The sequence below is a fragment of the Canis lupus genome, chromosome 16, assembly GCF_048164855.1.
Source record: "Canis lupus baileyi chromosome 16, mCanLup2.hap1, whole genome shotgun sequence".
In the NCBI taxonomy this organism is placed as follows: Eukaryota; Metazoa; Chordata; class Mammalia; order Carnivora; family Canidae; genus Canis; species Canis lupus.
This window is the reverse complement of record NC_132853.1, coordinates 1,405,585-1,422,145: the sequence shown is the minus strand read 5'-3', so window position 1 is coordinate 1,422,145 and position 16,561 is coordinate 1,405,585. Positions and strand designations below refer to the sequence as shown.

Below are 16,561 nucleotides of genomic sequence, written 5' to 3'. Positions count from 1 at the left end.
AATATTTATGTTGTGTCTTGTTTATAAAAAGGGGTACTTCAAGTATGATGAAATAGTATGAGTTTAAAATGAAGCAGAGGGCAGCCCGGGTGGCTCAGTGGATTAGCGCCACCTTCAGTCCCGGGTGTGGTCCTGGAGACCCGGGATCGAATCCCACGTCGGGCTCCCTGCATGGAATGGAGCCTGCTTCTCTCTCTGCCTGTCTGTGTCTGTGCCTCTGTGTGTGTGTGTGTGTGTGTGTGTGTGTGTGTGTGTGTGTGTCTCATGAATAAATAAATAAAATAAAAAAAATAAATAAATTCTGAGAATGAGTCACAAACTTAGATCTCAGTTCTCTAGCATCTAACTCAAAAAGCTTGTGAAATATCCCTTTACTGTTTGTGACATAAGAACAGACAGTTGATTATAAGAGTCATAGTTGTTTTGGTTTAGAGATCAGTGGGTATTCTTCTTTAGTGGGTCTTCATAAAAAAGGATAGCAGTGACATCCTTTAACATCATGGGTGATGCAGTGACAGTTTGTGAGCTATTTGTTATAATTGCCTTTAATGTAAGCTAGTGGTCTCATAGCAACTTGGAATTAAGTAAAATTTGGGAGTAAGAACAGTGCAGATTTTGTAATATGACAGGATTTAAATACTATTTGTTCTCACAACTACTACTAACATTTTGGTATGTATTTTTCCAAGCCTTGTTTTTTAACCTACAATTCCAAAATCCAGAAAGCACTGAAAATGAAAAGTATTTCCAAAGTTTGATGCAGACTCACTTGATGGGAAGACCTGACTTGAATTGATGTCGAACTACTCTTAGTCTTTATTATTCCATTTAGTGTGAATATTTTATGTGTTTTGTGCACAAACAATGGGGTGCACCTGAACTCACCTAGGGATTTGGAAAATATATAGTAAATATTTTATATTAGTTTTCTAAACTGAAAAACTATGAATTCTCAAAATAGTCTGGCCCCATGTGTTTTAGGATAAGGAATAGTGGGACCTACATAATAGGTATACAAAAAATATATTTAAAATAAGTATTTTTTTTTGTTCATCTAAGAATATGAGTTTTTAAAATAGTTATCACAAAGTTCTCCTTTTTAATGATGGCCTAATATTTTTTATTATCTATAATAACATAACTAATCCTTTTAGATTTAGATGCTTCCAGTTGATTGCTTTACATTTTTTTGAACTAGTCTCATTATCCCTTAAGATATATTCTCTGGGCAGTTGGCTGGCTCTGTCAGTAGAGCATGTGACTCTTGGATCCTAGAGATCATGAGTTCAAGCTCCATGTTAGTTGTAGTGCTTATATTATTTTTATTTTTAAGATTTTATTTATTTATTCATGAGACAGAGAGACAGAGAGGGAGGGGCAGAGACAGGCAGAGGGAGAAGCAGGCTCCACACAGGGAGCCCGATGCAGGACTTGATCCCAGGACTCCAGGATCACACCCTGGGCCAAAGGCAGGCACCCAACTGCTGAGCCACCCAGGGATTCCCCTGTAGAGCTTATATTAAAAAAAGAAACAAGGATATATTCTAGAATTGGAATTTCTAGATCAAGAAGAGGGCACATTTGAATAATGCATTAATTCACTAAATATGTGTTGAGCTTCCTATTATATGTTAAGCATGTATATATTGCCATCTATATACGAGAGTTTTCAAGTTCCATATAAGTGGGTTTTTTATAAGTTTTATACGTGGGTTTGGGAGTGTTTTATATTTAACATATGTTTTTGAAAATAGGTCCCACTGGATAAAAATTCTTCTATTCCTTACTCAGCTTGGTAGGGGTCTGTATTTGTTACAATAGATCATACCAGAGAATCAAATCTAAACAAAATATGAAAAAGCAGTTCCTCCCCCAAGGAACTGGGGAGGGGAGCCAGCAGTGGGTACCTGACATGATGGAGATCAGTTGCCAATTTTTTCTTTCCTGTTTCAGCCCTTTTTTTCTGATGGTCCCTCACAAAGAACATAATCAGCCATATTCAATAAAAATGGAAAGAAAGGATTCAGTCCCAAGATTTATTCTCTATACTAAGTGAACCTGGTGCAGCATTAGGTTATAGTTTGTCGTTGTAATTGTAATTGTGATTTTTCAGCCCAATTGATGTATTCATTAGATTTGATTTGTTTGCCAGACACTTGAAACTCACTTTTTTTTTTAGTATATCAGTTTTTTGGCTTTAATATTGATTCCAAGCAAAGTTTGCTTTTAGAGGTCTGAGAACTCACTACTTTTTTTTTTTTTAGTTGAGCTGTATTGCAAATACACTAAGTTCCTTGAGATTATCCATCAGTTAAATAAACTATAATGTAGTTAAAGATGTTGCTATAATAACAGATGAAAAAAGGAAGAAAAAAATTAATAACAGATGAATATGATATGTGAGAAAAGCACAGAGAGAAATGGTATTAAATAATTCACAGATTATTTTAATTGTCTGTATGAAATTGGGAAAAGCTGCATGTCTTTCATTTTTATTGGAATAAACAAATCAAATTTATTTGTGACTCTTGACTTTTGACTTGCAGTTTGTACTGGCTAGTATTCATTCCAGATTGATGACTGTTCTCTCAGAGTGAGATTGTTCAGGGAGACCATATTTACAAGACTTATACAGTGGAGAAAGTGTTTTAAAATATTCAAGAGGATAAACCAAATGATGTTAACATACTTAGTCTTATAGTACTACCTGAGAACTTCTAAAAGTTAAGATATTGAAAAGAGGTTCTTAGCTTTCTTCCAGTGATTACAAAGAATTAATTTATGATTTGAAATGTTCAGCAGAATGCCAAAGTCTCCATATGAATTGGGTGAATAAATTTCAAATGCTCTTGGTACAGAGTTCTATTTATGTCCATTTTTAACAGATGTATTATTTTATTTATATTGGCAGAACCCATTATAGAAGATGCCATTGTGTAGAAAGAAAGTTTCGGCTGCCTGGTGTCTCATTTGTGGGGCTATCGTTAACTTTTTTTTGAGACACCTATTAGGTATAGTTGGGATTGTAAAGAAATATGACATACACTTCAGCAACTTAAAACATTAGTCAAGGGGGATCCCTGGGTGGCTAAGAGGTTTAGCGCCTGCCTTTGGCCCAGGGCACGATCCTGGAGTCACGGGATCAAGTCCCACGTTGGGCTCCCGGCATGGAGCCTGCTTCTCCCTCTGCCTGTGTCTCTGCCTCTCTCTCTCTCTCTCTCTCTCTCTCTCTCTGTGTGTGTGTGTGTCTATCATAAACAAACAAATAAATAAATCTTAAAAAAATAAAACAGTTAAGAGCTGAAACAAATACAGAGATGTTTAGATAGGTTTAGGAACGTATCTCCATATATTTTGACATAAATCTTTAAATTAGTAACTGATAGTGCAGTATCAGCCTGTTTGAAAGAGGCTTATAAAAATGATAGTGCACATATTTTCTTGTAAACATCTCAAAAGCAGTATAACCTGGCAGGAGATATTAAAGTGGCAGGAGATATTAAAGCCATGCTTGTATGTGTGTGTGCTCATGGGCATTGCACACCTGCAGATAGACACACACTGTTAAGAAAACTTTATTTTAAAAAAGATAAGTGCTAGGTATTGAATGGTAATATAAGAAGAATGGACATTGGAGAAAGCCATAACTTGTCCTTGAGGGGCGGGGACAGAAATACAAACCTGATACTGTTCCTGGTTCACTTGGTATAGAAAATAAATCTTGAGCCTGAATCCTTTCTTTCAAGTATTGATTATAGTTTAAGTTGGAAGCAAAGAGGTCAATAGTAGAAAGCTTCAGATATTATGTAATTAACAGGCAAATTAATTCTAATATGAAGACTTCTTGATTCCCTTTCTGTGCTAATTTCCCCTAATGGATGGAGTCATAGAATTTAGAGGTCAACTAATCAGTCTTCTTGTTTTGCAGTTTGGAAAATTGAGGACCAGAGGAGAAAGACAGGATTAGACCCCAGGTCTTTTGCTTTGTAGTCCATTGTACTTTTTTCATTATGCTATTTTACTTTTCCCCTCACCTCCTTGGTTGAATGTGGCTATGTTGTTTTTCTGCCTCTGGCCTCCAAATTAAATGAACCAGAAGCAGCCTCAGGTTTGCATTTCTGTCATCCTTTATTTAAACCTAATTATTCTGAGGATGTTTGTCCCATTCTCCATGGTAAAACTCTAGTAGGTAAACTTAGTTTAACAAAAGATTCATAGATTTAGCATCACCTTGTTCTTCCTGCAAAGTGTTTCATGGATTCAAATGTTGTGGATTTGAAATTTGTTCTCATTATTTCATCTATTCTCTGTGGTCTCTGATGTTTGAATAAAACTAATTTGTACAGGTGTTACAAGCAATGGGATACCCAACAGGCTTTGATGCAGATATTGAATGTATGAGTTCCGATGAAAAATCAGATAATGAAGGCAAAAATGAAACAGTGTCTTCAAACTCAAGCAATAATACTGGAAATTCTACAACTGAAACCTCCAGTACCTTAGAGGTATATTTATATTTTTTTCTCCTTAGAAAAAAAGGAGTATATGTAGATTGTAGAAAATTTGAGAGATATGGGAAAGTGTAAATAAGAAAATCAAAAGCATATACAAATGTGTGTATTCCAGAGGCTGCCATTATTAATATTTTGGTTTATTTCCATCCACCCTTTTTTTCTGGGAGTATTTTTGTGAGAGTAGTCATATTTTCATGCAGTTTTACATCTTGTTTTTTTTCACTTAACTGTAAAAATATCTGTTAACATAACTGTGTAATGCACAACACATGAATGTCTCCTAATTTAACAAGCATTTTCCTTTTGTTGGCCATGGAAGTTCCTTCCAGTATTTCACAGTTAAAATATATCAACAATATCAACAATAACTGAAGAGTGAAAAACCAGAAGATCTAGCGAGGAATATAGGATTATAACTGAAGAGTGAAAAACCAGAAGATCTAGCGAGGAATATAGGATTATTTGAAGTTTGTGCTGAGCTGTGGGAGGCAGTGGGTCATCATGGAGTTATCTAGCCTTGAGGAAGGCATAACCTGATCTATTGTGTTCCTCAGATTCTGAGTAAGTCCTGACATATGGGCTTATTGCCACAGATAATAGAATGGGACAGAAATCTTAGTACTGAGTATATACAGTATTTTGGGGAGTTCATGGAGCCCTTATTTACTGCATTCTGCATAAGGAAAAAAATATTTTTCATTTGTAGAAATGAGTATTTATCGAAGACTGGACTATAATTTTTTCAGTCTATGAACCTTTTGTAGTGGCTGCTTACTAGCAGATGCTGCAGAAATTGTGTTCAGAGCTTCAAGATGTTCTCACGCTAGAAGCACAAAAGACATGTTCATAACTAATTATAATGTAATGTGATAAGTACCACGATGGCAAAGTGAATATAATAATGTAAAACTCAAAAGAGGAAGTGATTAGGAAACTTAGACATCTATAAAATCAAAGGGAGTAAAATGTGAGTGAGGTTTTAAGTAATGAGTAAGATTTTTGCTATGTGGAGAAGAGGTGGGAAGAAAGCATTCTGGATCAGAAGAATAGGAGGTATAATGACCTGGAATTGTGAAAATACATGTTGAGAAGTGTCAGGTGGGCCAATATGGAGGGTCAGATGGAGGCTGAGGCCTGTGAAAGCCTCGCCTGACTTTTTATGTGATACTGTGGAGGAGCCCTGGCACCTGGCTTTTGAGAGGACCAGTCATTCACAGGTGATTAGTGTGGGCTCATTAATAGCTGTGTGTACATGTGTGTACAGAGCTTCTGGTAGGCACACATCTGTGCCTTGTTTCTATAGAATGTAGTAATGGCAGGGGGGCTGGCAGAAAGAAAGCCCTCCTTATTCTTCATTTGAAATTAAAATATTAAAATGCAAATATTTGTATCTCTTGACTCATGAAAGTGATTTCAGATTTGGAACGCAGAGAGTGATTACCATAGACCTAGTTTCACAAATTACTCATTACTTGTAAAAGATGGAAACAGGAAACTTGCTTTGAAATTTAAAAAATGTAGATTACAAAACCTCTTCAAGAAGTGAGGTTTTTTTTTTCTTTTTTTTCTTTTTTATTGAAGAATACCCAGGCATGTTTGTTAAGCTTGTCTTGAAAAGTTGTCCAGTGTTTCATTTCTTTCTACAGCATTAGCCACTTCTCTCTTTTTTTTGCATTAGCCACTTCTCAAATCAGTATAGAGTAGTTTTATTAAGAGAATCGTGCTGTCCATTGGGAATGATTGATTGAGGCATTCATTATTATTTCTTCTTCTTCTTCTTCTTTCTTCTTTCTTCTTCTTCTTCCAGGATTTTATTATTGATGGGGAGGGGGTGGAGAGAGCAGCGAGCAGGAACTGGGGGAGGGGCAGAGGGAGAGGGAGAAGCAGGCTCCTTGCTGAGCAGGGAGACTGGTGTGGGGCTCAGGCCCAGGACCCTGGAACCATGACCTGAGCTGAAGGCAGACACTTAACCCACCAAACCACCCAGGCATCCCCGGGGCATTCTTTTCCTTGTTCAGTGTTTCTTGAGCAATTACTGTGATAGAATTATAGACATGATCTTTAACCTCAAAAAGTGCTCAATCTTTGGGTCTTTCCATTCTTGAAATTATAGGTACATATTTTGTGATTTGTTTTCTTTTTGGTGCTGCAGTCTCTCTTACATTTGAACCTTCACATTCCCGCATGAATTACTTATTTTCCTTACTCTAGTCTTAATCTTTCCTCAAATCAGTTCTTCTACTCTTGGAATGATTTTTCTACAACACAAATCTAATCATAAACTTTCTAGAATAAAGTCTCTCTGGCTCCCCATAGTTCATGATAAAGTCAAAGCTTATTTGCATGGCATGCAGCAAAATCCTTTATGAATTGGCGCCATCAAGGGCTTTTCTAGTCAGAGCTTATCTTCCTATGAGATATATAGGAATTATGAGATATATAAAGGAGATATTCCACTCCCTTATATAGCCAAACTGTGCTTCTTTTCATTTTCTGAACACATGTTCTTTGCTTCTCTTGGGTCTTTCCATGGCTATTTCTTCTGTCTAGAATGCCCTTCTTCTTTGTTCCCACCTTATCATGGTCTAGTGCTTGCCTCTTTAAGGTTAGGTTTGCATGTCACTTCCAGGAAAACTATCCTGATTGCTCTAGAAAATGATTACTTCTTCTGTGGTTCCATAACATATACTGTCTTACAGTGATTATGTCTGTCCCTCCCACTATACTCTAGCTCCTTAGAGCAGGGAGTGACTGCTTTTATTCTTATTTTTAAATTTCAGAATCCATACATAGTCTGTATCCTACTGGTTTTACCTTAGGTGCCCTTAAGTCTCTTTAAGAGCGAATTGAGAGCTGTGTAGGAACATTTTCTTCCCATCTCCCAAATTGAGATTTATTTCTTCCTAACTCTAAAGATGAAAAACAGTGAACAGTCACAGGTTATGTGAATCTCAGCTGTTCTGTCCACTTTGTTAGTCATTTAAAGTATTATTCTCAGATGATGAATACACAGAGCAGACCCTAGAGTGCCATGTAATGGCAGGGCCACATTGCTCTTGAATACTGTTGAGACAACCCTACTTTAGAGGCAAGCTGGCTAGATGACTGACTGCCATGTTTATTGCTTGTAGAGTTTCCATACCTTTAAAGATATTTTGCCATTCATATGTAGAGGTGATCACACATCCTGGCCCCTAAATGCTTTAAAGTGTAATTTTTGAGCCTCTTTTCAACAGAAGCATAGTATAATTGTATTAATAAGAAATTTAATACTCTAAAATCTTACTTGATTGAACCTCCTTTTAGGTAAGAACTCAGGGCCCTATCCTCACAGCAAGTGGCAAAAATCCCGTAATGGAGCTCAATGAAAAAAGAAGAGGTCTTAAGTATGAACTCATCTCGGAGACTGGTGGAAGCCATGACAAACGCTTTGTAATGGAGGTGTGTACCTAGATTCAAGCCAACTTTACTTTTCCCCTCAAAGATAGAGGCTATCCTGAGATTATATGTAAAAATAGTTTTAGAGTGAATTCGTGTGGCACTATTTGACTTTTGGTGTGTTCTGTGTTGTGATATATTTAAATTAAAACTACATAGAGGAATCACATGGGATAATTGCAGAGTGTTGTTCTTGATTTTAGGTAGAAGTAGATGGACAGAAATTCAGAGGTGCAGGTCCAAATAAGAAAGTGGCAAAGGCAAGTGCAGCTTTAGCTGCCCTGGAGAAGCTGTTTTCTGGACCCAATGCAGCAAATAATAAGAAAAAGAAGATTATCCCTCAGGTATGAGTTAAGTGTTGAACCTTTGCAATACTTCTGAAAAATATTACCAAAATTAAATTTCTTTTTCTGTCTTGGTCCCACTTTAGCTTTTCCTGAAGTTGTTTCTTTTTCTTGCATTTGGCATCCTTTTCTTTGGGTTAAATCGTGAATACTGTAATATTCCCTGTTCTTGGTCGTAGGCAGATGATAGATTAAAAAGAGGCTGTTAGCATTGTTTGGGGGTTTCAGGCCCTCTCAGTGAGGCAGAATGTTGAGGGATCTGGACTTTAATGAGATGTTAGCATTTGTTGAGGGAAGCTGCCAAGAATATAGGGGCTTACTTTCAGCAGTCTGCAGGTGCACTTCCATTTCCTTTCCAGTTTTGTCCTTTTGCATTATTTATTTTGTATTTTCCTTTGAGGGTGGCACAGTAGAACTTGACCCTATATCACTTCTGTTCATTCCTGACAGTGGGTGAATCAGTCCTGCTGAAGGCCCAGGATTATAACAAGGTGTTTAGAAAAGACTGCATCCTAATTACATGCTATTGGGTAACAGATTCTTCTGTCCATTGATTTATTCATTCAAAAATATTTTGTAGTCATATTCTATGTGCATGATTGTGAGGGCAAAAGAGATACGTTATTGAATATCAGACGCACTCTCTCCCTGGTGGAGAGTGCTGGTGTGATAATGTCTGAATAGATTATGTGATAGAGACAAGTCAATTGAAAATGTTTAGACTCCTAGAAAGAAGCTTAGATTATTCAGGATTCTGAATGAAACAGTTTTAGTTTCTTTTACATAGGCGGAGTCCACCGGCAGAGGGTAGTGTTGATCTTATTTTATAGATGAGGGATCGAGGCCCAAAGAATTACAGACACTGCCTCTACTACCACAGCCAACTAATGATAGGGTCTCTTTCAGCTAAGTTCTCCTTCCAAAGACCGTGGGCATTCTGTTGCATATTAGAGCCCATCATAGAAGTTTGTCCTGTCTTGTACTTATTATAATAAACATTGCTTAAATTCTAAGATTCAAAACATAACCAAGGAGAACTAACTTTTACTGAGATGAAATACAAATAAAGCATTTAAATTGCATTGATACACATGAGAAGTGGTTTTATTTCCCTAAAACCTTCCAGGAAATGTGCTAAATTAGTAGAAAGATAACTGTTACCTTGTTTCTTTTGGTGTGTTTTTACCACGAGTTACATCGTGTATTGGGTCAGTTAATTTTAGTGTTTAAAAAGTGAGTGCAGATACTTATTGGGTAGTTAAGTTTGCTTCTCGTGGATATGAGCTTGATTTTTGTGGAGTCACTCTGTTGCTGCCAGATTGTTACTTCCTGACTACTTGGACTGAACCGTGTTAAAAAAAAAAAAAATGTCTGCATGAGGTTCACCCATTTTTAGAAATTTTCCATACTAGAAGCTCTAAAAATCATGTGTTCAATGTGTTTGACAGCCAGGAGGCAGTCTATTTTGGATGTGTGGGTTACATTTTTTTTTTCAGCCAAATAGAAAAATGGCTGTTCCCTGTGCATGATACATTCGACCTTGAAACTGTCCTCTCCCCTGTTATGCTAGTGGTAGAGGCGCTCCCGTGAGGAATAAAAGATGATGGCTTTTCAGTGTGAGATAAATGTGTGTGTGCTGTGAATGTTTAAGCTGTTTGAGCTCTTGTTGACTTTATTCCACAGTGATCTTTGAGGCCCTACACCTTGGATATAGTAGGGAATTCTGATAGTTTTCAGTTTGAGTTTTGGTTGTGTCTTTATATTAAAAAGATAAGTATAATGTTTCATTTAAAACTAGATATTCTTGATTTTCTTAAAATTTCAGTTTTAGAAAAGGATATTTAGCAGCCCTCTATTTTGCTTATCCTTACTTAGCTGACTTCTCAGAGTTTGCCGTTTTCTCAGTTGCTCTTGTCTGAAGTAAAGCAAAGTGGCTGTTGTTATCCTGACTGCACAATTAGTGAGAGACTCCAATAGACACAGAGATTTGTGATTTTAATAGAGTCCCATGGCCTTTTAGAGCCAGAGGGGACTTAGAAGTGGTATTTATTTAATGATTGGTCCATGCACGTATATACGTACACATACAGCAGAAGATGAAGAAGTCAGAGAAGTCACATGACCTTCCTGGAGTTCTCATTTTTGGTCTTCCTTCATAGTTTTGTTTTTGTTTTTGTTTTTTTTTTAATTCCCCTCTGGTTCACAGCTAATCCTTGGTGGTTTGTTTGTTTTTGTGGTAGTTTTTGTCTGTGGGCAGAGAATTCAGTGGATTTCGAACCTAGGTATCAAATGTCTAGAAGTACTTTAGTCAGGCCTGAAATGTAATGGACAAAATATGACTACTGAAATTCATGTGTAAAAGATGAACTCTTTCTGAGTAACCCACAAGTGAAAAGAAGAAGTTATTTGCATACTTTTATGTGCCAGCATACTTTCCAGAACAGCTCTGTAAGGTAGGTGTCATTTTTCCTTAACAGATGATAAATTGAAGGTTCAAGGTCATAGACTGACTCACTGACTTATCTACAGGCTTAGGTTTCTCATAGAGGTTGTGCATTAGAGAGATGATGGGATGTTAGTTCTTATTTCTCTCAGTAATGAAAATGTGTTATTTTTAACAGGCAAAGGGTGTTGTGAATACAGCTGTGTCTGCAGCAGTCCAGGCTGTTCGGGGCAGAGGAAGAGGAACTCTGACGAGGGGAGCTTTCGTTGGGGCTACAGCTGCTCCTGGCTACATAGCTCCAGGTATGTATGGTACAGCTGCCTCTTCCGGGCCAGACTTTGAAGAACAGCATCTCGTTTATTTTCCAGGGTGATACACAGGCCCAGAAAACCTAGCACGGGTATGAGGTGGGTGTGCATGGAAAGTCAAAAGAGGAGAATCTACCGAATGTCATTGTTTTCTCTTGGAACCTGCTGAGTGCCTAGAGGCTCCCTGGAGGGAGATGACAGATGAGGAATATTGCCCTTGGTTTCGGGGATGTATTTTGGCAATGAGGAAGCTAACAGATACTACACAGGTTGAGGAGTACAGCTGTGCAAGCAGGATGTGTCAGGGGGGACAGTGGCTGGCTGGGTAGAAGAGAGGGAAACTGCTGGCAAGGAACTCCCTTGTCAGGGTGAAGCCTAGTTCTAATAACATTTCTTTAACTTAGCGTTTGGGATCCAGCAACGGTCTACAGAAGTACAAAACGAGAAAAAAAGGAGAAACTTATTTATCCAGAGCTGGCTATACAGCAGACACTTTTGCGTAAATGATTTCACGTCATTGTTTTTTAATCTTCACAGTGTTTCCTCAAGTAGAAATTGTTTCCATTTTCCAGGGAAGGGAACTAAGGTTTAATGGGAGGAGACAGCTAGCTCAGTCTGAGACACATTGAGAACAGCAGAGCAGGGATTTGAATGTAGGTGTTTGCAGTTCCAGAGTTTATGTTCTTTGCATTTCACCAATATGGCTTGAAGGAGATGGGAAGAGATGCCCTCCTTCTGCCTTCTGTTTTAATACTTATATCATCTCGGCAGTAGATGTCAGCTACTCATTCAAGTCATGTCGTCTGCCGTATTGAATGTATGGAACTTCTCACTTAATAAGTAAACTGCTTGCAATTGTTGATAGGGGTGAAACTCACAAGGATTGGATCTTACTCTGTCATTGTTTTGTATGTAACATTGCTAAGAAGTTCACTTAGATTGTGTCTTTTCTCTTTTTCTTTCTTTCTTTCTTTCTTTCTTTCTTTCTTTCTTTCTTTCTTTCTTTCTTTCTTTCTTTTTCTTTTCTTTTTTTTTTTTTTTTAAGATTTTATTACTTATTCATGAGACACACAGAGAGAGGCAGAGACATAGGCAGAGGGAGAAGCAGGCTCCTCACAGGGAGCCCAATGCGGGACTCGATCCCGGATTCTGGGATCATACCCTGAGCCGAAGGCAGATATTCAACCACTGAGCCACCCAGTCATCCCATCTTTCTTTCTTTTTCTTTCTTTCTTTCTTTCTTTTTTTTTTTTTTTAAAGAAGGAGTTAGAATAGGCTACTGGGGAAGTTCTGTGGATGATGTGGTTTTGGAATTTATTTGTAGGAGTTGATCCCAGTAGGGGCATGGCTCAGAGATGTGTCATATAATGAATATATTCGCTCATTCAAATGTCATGTGCCTACTTTAGTATTTTACTGTCGTGCAGCATATGATCTAAAGGTGAGACATGCTGATGAGATAGTCACAATTTTCAACTGAGAAAGTGTGATGAAGGAAGGACAAGGGTGTGTTCTATGAGAGGATGTAACAGAGAAACGATCTAGGCTTTGGGGCCTGAAGGCCTCCCCCAAAGAAGTGACAGTTGACCTGAGCTTTGTAGAATGAGAAGGTCTTAACTTGGAGAAGACTAGGGTGGAAGAGTGTTGCACACAGAGGGAACAGGATGTGCAGAGACCCTGTGCTGCTGGGCCAGGGAACTTGGCTGGTAAGGATTAGAAGGAGGCCAGATGTCTGTAGTATGGAGAGCACTGTGTGTTTTGGGTGGGGGATTGTAGGGAGAGACACAACAGGGACAGGGAGTGATTTGAGCTAAAGCTAGACGCTCAGTCCCAGTTCTGGAGGCCAAGGTTTGGATTTTGGCTTTAGAATGCTAAATGCAGTGGGAAGTCGTGAAGGGTTCTAAGGAGAGAAGTGACAACATCAGACTTTTTTTGTAAAGATCATCATCTATAGTGTGAAGAATAGATTGTAGGGACAGAAGTAGCTGTGAAAAGACAAGTTAGAAGGTTCTGGTAAACTTGTAGTTCAGGCCAGAGACAGTGCAGGTATCTCCAGTGGGTGCAGGGAAGCAGATGGGCAGCAAGAAGCAACCACACTGAAGATGTACTGCAGAAGCACAATTAATGGATTTAATGTGGAGAATGAAAAAGAGGGAGGTTTCAAGGATTTCTCCCAACATTTTTAGTGAGAGGAACTGGGTCAGTAACTGTGTTGTTTTTAAGGAGATGGAGAATGCTTAAGGATGAGATGGGAAGGAGGGAGAGGGGAGAGGAAAAGGTTCATTGCTGTTTGATTCTGTTCATAGGTCTCAAATTAAGACACTCTTCTGTGGGCAGCCCTGGTGGCCCAGTGATTTAGCGCCACCTCCAGCCCAGGGGTGATCCTAGAGACTGGGGATTGAGTCCCACATTAGGCTCCCTGCATGGAGCCTGCTTCTCCCTCTGTCTGTGTCTCTGCTTCTCTCTCTGTGTGTGTGTCTGTCATGAATAAATAAATAAAAAATCTTTTAAAAAAAACTTATTAAAAAAAAAAGACACTCTTCTGTGCACCTCACTGTTTCTACTGATATTTAATATTCTTTTGCCTCATTCAATCATTATTTAAAGGAATCAGCTTTTATTAAAAAATGATAGACAAGTTACTGAGATGAACTTTCTTGCCTTTGATTACATGTTTGGTGGGGGCTCCATCTGTCTGGGAGCATCTGCAGTTGCTTGGTCATGGACACTTAGGCACCTATCATCTAGTGGCAGTCATTGTGAAAGGCATCATGTGTGTCTGCTGGTTGCCAGGCTCGTTGGCTCTATAGTAGCTTTTCTCTTATGTCATCACATTGACCTCTGTGAAAGGCTTTTAAAATGAAGCTTTTAAAAATGAAGTTCTCTTATAGCTCAGAGAAGATTCAGATTAGGTCAATTAGATTATGAATAGGTTATATGCCATTTGCAGTGTATTCTGTGCAGCAGGGACTGTAGTATTTTTACATACATTATTTAATTACATTCCCCTGCCAACTCAATTACTGTAAAACTGTGAGGCTCAGAGCAGTTAAATAACAGGCACAAAGTCACCTTGCTAGTGAAAGTGAAGTCGGGGTTGAAACCCCACAGCCTGATCAGTGGTGAGTTTAGTAGTTGTAGTTTTGTGTCTCTTTAAGGAGATTTTGGTGAAACGCTTAAAACTGTGGCCTTAGTCATCCAGCTAGCTCCCTTTTCCTCGAATAGATTTGATGTGCAAACTTTATTTTATTTTTTTAAAGATTTTATTTATTTACTCATGAGAGAGAGAGAGAGAGGCAGAGACACAGGCAGAGGGAGAAGCAGGCTCCATGCAGGGACCCCTGACGTGGGACTTGATCTGGGTCTCCAGGATCAGGCCCTGGGCTGAAGGCGGTGCTAAACTGCTGAGCCACCTGGGCTGCCCTATGCGCAAACTTTTTAAAGTATTAATTTCTCTTTTGGCCTCTACTACTGTTCCTGCTGCTGCTTTCAGCTGCATTATATCCTTTTGAAATGTAGGATTTAGGGAGTACTAAAGACTAAGGCTACGTTGTACTGTCCCCAGTTTTATGTGACATAAATATAGACTAAAAAGTGAAAATTTACATTTCTCGGGAAATGTTTCATTTCGTCCCTAAAAGCAGTTTACTTATTCAGCATACACTTGAGTGTTCTATTTCAAGTAAGAGATTTGAATCTGGGCATTCAAAGATGACTGACTAGCGCCTGCCCCAGTGAATGCTTGGGGTCATATGGGGTAGGAACAGACCATTGCTTCTGTAAACACTGTGCAATATGATGCAATCTGTAACATGGGGTGGGGAGGGGGCACAAAGGAGTGAGCAGCAAACCCAGGAGACTTCACAGAGGAGGTGATGCTTGGTTCTGATCTACAGGATGCATTGCAGTTGGGCAGCTAGAGAAGTAGAAAAAAAATCATGGCAAGCAGCAGAATGATTATAGAAGAAGGGCTTATAATATTAAAAAGGCTTGATTTGTTTCAGGTAGTGTGAAGGGCCCATGTAGATTTTGTTCTATTTTAGAAACCAATTTCCCTAAAAATTTACCCAAGCAATTTAGTATTTATATTTTTTGGAGTTATTTTATTGAGAGATTCAAGATTGTGGCTTCCGTACCACAGTATTTCTAATCCCTACAACACTATAAAGTAACTTGGAAGGTTTCTCATTTTGCAGGCATGAAAAGGCAACTCAGAAGTTAAATGTTTAAGGACATATAAGAAACTAGTGCTAGTGATGAGATGAATTATACTATATGTTGGCAAATTGAATTTAAATAAAATATTTTTAAAATTTTTAAAAATTAGGAAAAAAAAAGAAACCAGTGCCAGAACAAATTGACTTAAAAACTTCTCTGTTCTTTAGACTTGTTTTTATTGACAATATGAGCCTTCTTCACAGGTACCAGAGGCTAATGTCAGTTTTGCCAACATTTACTGAGAGACCCTGTGCTGGGGCCAGGAATTCAGATACCAGGCAACATGGACCCTGTCCACGAGCCCACAGCCCAGTTCACACACCCATTTCAGAAGCACTTGAGGCTTCAGCCTGCCCTGTCACTGCTTTCTGAAGAGACCTGGAAAGTTCTGTTTTCTAGCTTTAAAGAAATTGGTAACTTGGGTGATTCAGAGTTTAGAGAGAGGAGACAGATTTTTTTTTTTTTAAGATTTTATTTATTCATGAGAGACATAGAGAGACAGACAGACAGAGACATAGGCAGAGGGAGAAGCAGGCTGCATGCAGGGAGCCCGACGTGAGACTCAATGTCCGGTCCCCAGGATCACTCCCTGGGCTGAAGGCGGCCCTAAACTGCTGAGCCAGAGGAGACAGATTTGTTCAGCAAATTATAGTGGGTTGTTACTATGTTACTACTTGGCCAGACCTCCTGCCAAGTTGAGGTGATACAAAAGTGTCTAAGACTTGGTGTCTGTCACTCTATGGGAGACACAGACAAGGAGCTGATAGTTATAATACAGTGTCATAAGTGCAAGGAGAAAGACAGGATATTCTGGTAGGTCAGGAGAACCTTATAGGTTGTGGGAAAAAGCTTCCATGCTAAGCAGGAATGGTTTGGGGTATTCGGAGAATGGTTCTCATTCATGCAAATATCTGGAAGAAGTCTTCAGGGCCCGAGGTGCTGGGTCAGGCAGTACTTGTGAATACTGATTAGTCGCCTTTTGTTCTGGACTGATCTGCTTTCTTCTTTGCACTAGGCTATGGAGCACCGTATGGTTACAGCACAGCTGCCCCTGCCTATGGTATGTACACCATCTTTCTGATTTCTCCTCTTAGCAATGCTGTCACAGCAGTCTAAAGCACAGTTTGTATCCAGGGTTTCTTTAAATGAAATGGAGGATCTCAGACCTATTCATTCTAGTGACCCAACTTAAATTCCCTTTGAAAACGCCACAACCTTGTGGTTCTTGGTTTGGTTGGAGTTGCTCTTCTCTCTGCTTTGCCTGATTGAAGGACTGCTTGTTCTAATTGCCTGTTT

The 16,561-nt window shown here is 38.7% G+C and overlaps 1 protein-coding gene across 9 annotated transcripts in view; it reads left to right on the top strand.

The window, feature by feature from the left end:
* The window catches only part of STRBP (spermatid perinuclear RNA binding protein), a 147,157-nt gene that overhangs the window by 112,642 nt on the left and 17,954 nt on the right, over positions 1 to 16,561 (top strand). For all 9 annotated transcript variants that reach the window (XR_012008252.1, XR_012008253.1, XR_012008254.1 and 6 more), the window contains 5 exons: positions 4,347 to 4,505; positions 7,821 to 7,955; positions 8,156 to 8,296; positions 10,918 to 11,041; positions 16,281 to 16,325. Coding sequence is in view for 6 of the 9 variants with exons in the window: in XM_072777817.1 (XP_072633918.1) it covers positions 4,347 to 4,505; positions 7,821 to 7,955; positions 8,156 to 8,296; positions 10,918 to 11,041; positions 16,281 to 16,325 (604 nt within the window). In the remaining 3 variants the exon portion in view is untranslated. The remainder of the gene's footprint in view (positions 1 to 4,346; positions 4,506 to 7,820; positions 7,956 to 8,155; positions 8,297 to 10,917; positions 11,042 to 16,280; positions 16,326 to 16,561) is intronic.